The sequence below is a fragment of the Phoenix dactylifera genome, unplaced genomic scaffold (genome assembly GCF_009389715.1).
Source record: "Phoenix dactylifera cultivar Barhee BC4 unplaced genomic scaffold, palm_55x_up_171113_PBpolish2nd_filt_p 001028F, whole genome shotgun sequence".
Taxonomy (NCBI): Eukaryota; Viridiplantae; Streptophyta; class Magnoliopsida; order Arecales; family Arecaceae; genus Phoenix; species Phoenix dactylifera.
The window spans coordinates 59,628-64,230 of record NW_024068381.1 but is presented as its reverse complement, the minus strand read 5'-3'; the positions used below and the strand labels follow the sequence as shown (position 1 = coordinate 64,230).

The window sequence follows — 4,603 nt, the reverse complement described above, 5'->3', positions numbered from 1 at the left end:
CAAGCTTCTCTAGGACTTGCTCTTTAGAAAGATCAAAGATGAAGTGTAGAGACTAATAGTACTATAGAAGACAGGAACATGAACTTTACTGGATGCCAAAGTGTTATAAAGAATAGAAGAAAGTACTTTCTCCAATTTTAGCAGGTTTCCAATCAAAGCAGAAAGCCATTCTGGATGTAGGATAGAGTGCTCATGTTGGGACTTCCTTTATGAACAATAGATTAGCTCAAGAGTCAGAATAGCTAGATAAAGCAACTATGTGAATTCAACTTTTTAAAATTACTATAATACATCTCTTTTTTCGTTCCTATTTTTTTCAATTTGAAAATTGTATGCATCGTTATGACATGCTTACGTGATTACATTGTCCACGTTGCAATTAATTTAGTAAGAAATAGAAGAAGGATCCCTGCAAGTTCAGCTAAAACTCCTCGTCATTTGTTGTTGCTCTCGTTATGGGTATAGACCACCTTCCCAAATGTGCTGTGTAATTTATACATCGGATGACGCCTCTTCCTGATGGCCCATCTGGGAAGTCAATAACGCTGACACTACCAGCATCTAGATGAAAAGATCCCATCCATTCTTCTGTCAGATTCAGACAATGGGCTATCAGTGCTATATGAACAGCAGGGTGCCCTACAACCACCACATTTCCTTCCGTTTCTGAATAATTAGACATCTCATCGAGCAAAGATCGCCAAGCCTTCTTTGATTGATTCCATAATTCTGTTAGGATGCCATCATCAAAGCCATATAAACAACCTGACTTGGCTATCAAAGTTTCCATTGAATTCTGTTGAATATCAAAAATCAGTGTCAGAAACCAATTGCTGTCTTGAAAAATTAATTAAGCTTATAAAAATCATGCTTTGCTATGTAGTTTTCCATCTCCAGGAAGTGATGATCGGAGCAACCATAGAATTCATTGACAGAAAGCTTCAAGTTTGCTATAACGAAAGAGTGCCTTCTAAATAAATTAATTTTTAGCCTAAAGTTTTAAATGACGCTAAATCTTAAATTTTGACCTTCCATGCTTGCTGAAGTACAGGCTCAACTTCAAGGTCTAGCATTTTCTTCACTTCTACATAACGAGGCATACAATCAGCACCCAAGCAATCCGCTGCCTCTTGAACCTACAATCAGGTTTGCAGTTAAAATAGATGACTGCATTGGAAAAGAACGACATTTCATGAAATTAATTGTACTGCTAGGTTTTGGAAAACTTTCAAGAAAGATTCACCTCAGATATGGCCATGGCGGTATCAGCTGAGGCAATTCGTGGGCTACAAATTATACATTTCACTTTCAAGTCTAGAAGTAGTTCTGCAGTTTTCTGTGACTGCAGTCAAAGTGGTCCAGAAATGACTGTATCAATAATACATCAGCTTCAATATACTAACAATGAGGGAACCAAAATGAGCTACCTGTATAACCCCAAGCATGTTCATGGGTTCATATCCCATATTGGGGAAACCGGCCTGGAAAGTAGAAAATTGAAATCATTTTCTTCATTTAGGATAAGGAAAGCTTGCAAACTAGCTCCAACAACCAAGAATGAGCTACTTTAAGCAACACTCAGCATATTTTTTTTAAAAAAAATCCACATTTTGAAAAGATATAATGGTTAACAGTTGCTTATATGTGCACATGAACAAAAGGATTTAGGTCATACAGAATAAGAATAAAATGAACACGGTTAGCTCTGATGAACCAGAACAGAAGATGCTGAAACATAGCTTTGGCATTATGAACAAGATCAAGCACTGTTGAAACATATGATAGTTCTACGTGATACAGATATGCAAATGCTCTGTCAGCACATCCCTGTGTCACTTGATAATTGATTCCTAACTATAGTTAGGTTCAACAATTGTGCATTGCACAGAGACATCTAGCAGTAGGCATTTGCTGAACTTATTATACATGTTAGAATGTATCCACAGAAAGTGTCCACGCATACTCTTTCTAGAATATGGGAACTCATATATAGCTGTGTAAAGAGTACTAATCAAAAGGACAAGCACCCAGATTCCCACAATTCATCAACATAGCCAAGCTGGCACACTAAGTGATGGAAGAAGAATAAGCTGACCATTGAGAGGCTTCATATGACAAATATTTTAGGCATTAGATACTCCAAGAGAAAAGATGTAGCATTAACTGATCATCACCTTTTCCATACCTCGGTGTTGCTCTGTGTTGCCCCATGGCAGACCAAAATGATCCGCCTATTGGTTTTTCTTCCTCCAGAACTTCCAGGAGCAATGGGAGAATTTGGAGTCTGCAATAGCATAAAATTCATGCATTATTACCTTTGCACAAGCTTACTAAGATGATGAGAATATGAGCAAGACAGATCAAGGATTTACTAATGTAATGTCACGAAAGTAACATAACAATGCAAAAAAATCAAAGCATGTTACTAGAAATATTTAAAAAATAATAATCAAACTGTAGATAGAATTGCCAACTTGCACACAACATATGCCTTGCACACAACATATGCTACCGCCCATGACCATCACTAAAATCCTTTCTTTGCCTAGCATAAGATAAACTACCAACAAAGCATATACAATTAAGCAGGACAAAACAAAGAACATGACAAGATATTTATCTACCAATATAAAGTAGAGAGGAACCCCAGACCACTAAGAAAGGGATTTCATCAAACAACTGCTTCATTTCAGTGATTGGTTGTTTCGATCACAATCAGATATTCAAGGACCATACAAACACAGTCACTGATTGCACATTCGAGGTGATACCAATGAGGCAATGTGTCATGTTCTGAGTATTTTCCCTCTATGCTAAGATAAAACGCATATCTTACTGATCAGAGAAAAATGATGGACCCAGGGCAAGCGCCTACAAATGTTAGTCAATTTTAGCACATCATAGCTTCAGATATAAATGATCGGATGGTGCAAGTACCTGATTCAAACGATTGAGGCATATATGTGGAGAACTGACTTTAGGTTGTGGGGTGAAATCCAGCACACTCACCCCACAGTTGCTCTGGAGTAGAAGCCTGAAGTACTCTGTGCCTAGTCCTGGGTGGACAGATATAGGTGTTACGATAGCTATAAATAATTCTGCCTTACCTATATTGCTAAATCATGACAATATTCAATGCGAAACAACATAGAATTAGAATGGAAACCCGGCACCTATTGCAGAGGCAACAAGAGCTTGATTGACTGCATTGTGAGCAACAACAAGCACCGACCTCCCTTCATGAGCTAAGATTTTGTTCCAGCAGCTCTGGGCTCTGGCCCACAATTCTCTCACTGGATAGTGGCCGTCGATGTTAAAATTTGCAGCATCTTTCTGCCACTGGCGAAACGCACTGCCGAACTTCTCCTTCCCTTCATGCTTCAAGAGACCCTGAGAAGCTCAATACATCATAGAATACAGAAACCTTTAGCACCATAGCAGATACCACAACTAAGAAAACGAAAAAGCTGCATCCTTTGCGAAGAATAGGATCTAGTCATAAGCTTCGGGCATTCTTCGCAGACAACTAACTTGGAATGAGTAGAGATCAATCTCCCTCAAGTCGGGTTCTGGAATCATCTCCTCCTTCCGGGCACCCCATATAATTTCAGCTGTTTTCCGGGAACGAACCAGGGGACTGGAGCACAAAGCACGATCCGCGTTCGATTAACACTAATAAAGAATCAAGAAAGCTAATCGAACACATAACATATCAAACCACAGCGTTCTCCCATTATAAAACCAATAAATCTTTATCGAACACATAATTTTCTTTTTCTTTTTGAGATTAGCACGAGGAAAGAAGAAGATTTCCGAAATTCTCGTCAAAAAACCGAGGTCCGAGGAGAGAAAGGGAAGAAAGGGGAAGGACCTGGTGAAGCAGACATCGAAAGAATCGCCGACAAGCATCTGGCGAGAAGTCTCGGCCTGCGACTCTCCCTTGGGCGTGAGAATCGAGGCGTCGGAGCTCCCCTGGATGCGGCCCTCCTCGTTCCACGTGCTCTGCCCATGCCTCACCAGCACCACCCGTTTCGCCTCCCGGATTGCTGGGAACTGGGGGACCGAGTGCCGGAGCTCCGGCCTCACATCGCCGCCCCCCGGCAGCCTCTCGATCTCCCCCAATCTCGAGCAAGACGGGCGGCCGACCCTAGGGTTTCGCCGGTCGAGGCACGAGAGCGGACGAGGAGGAGATACCAATGAGGTCATTTTGGGAAGAATACTTCTAATGGATTTGTTTAACGGACGGACTGCGGAGAGCGGATGGAGAAGGCGGGTAAAGTGACGAGTTTTAAAGAACTCGGCAAGCCGCCGCGATATTTTTTTGGTTTCCGATAACGCCACGTGTTAAGTCAATGAACTGCCACGTTTTATCCTGCGGTCTCCATCTCACTTATCTTCGCGGATCGGCTGCGGGGCGTTGGAACTAGCTTAGCACCCATGCCATGCCAGTACATAGCATTATAGTAAATTATATTCAAAATATTATATAATTTACCAAATTAGTATAATATTACTATTATATTATATTTTTGATGATGAAATATAATATTATTATGATATTATAATGACTATATTTGAAGTTGAAGTCGTGAAATAAATTACA

General features: G+C 40.5%; 1 protein-coding gene across 1 annotated transcript; it reads right to left on the bottom strand.

The window, feature by feature from the left end:
* Positions 1-239: 239 nt before the first annotated feature.
* LOC120107805 (2-carboxy-D-arabinitol-1-phosphatase-like) lies at positions 240-4,273 on the bottom strand. The gene is made up of 9 exons (XM_039121255.1): positions 3,872-4,273; positions 3,532-3,637; positions 3,174-3,390; positions 2,938-3,056; positions 2,186-2,284; positions 1,428-1,481; positions 1,244-1,342; positions 1,029-1,136; positions 240-796 (listed from the first exon to the last, which is right to left on the bottom strand). Exons 1-9 carry the CDS (start codon positions 4,204-4,206, stop codon positions 422-424), a joined length of 1,512 nt encoding a protein of 503 aa, XP_038977183.1. The 5' UTR covers positions 4,207-4,273; the 3' UTR covers positions 240-421.
* Between the last annotated feature and the right edge of the window lie 330 nt (positions 4,274-4,603).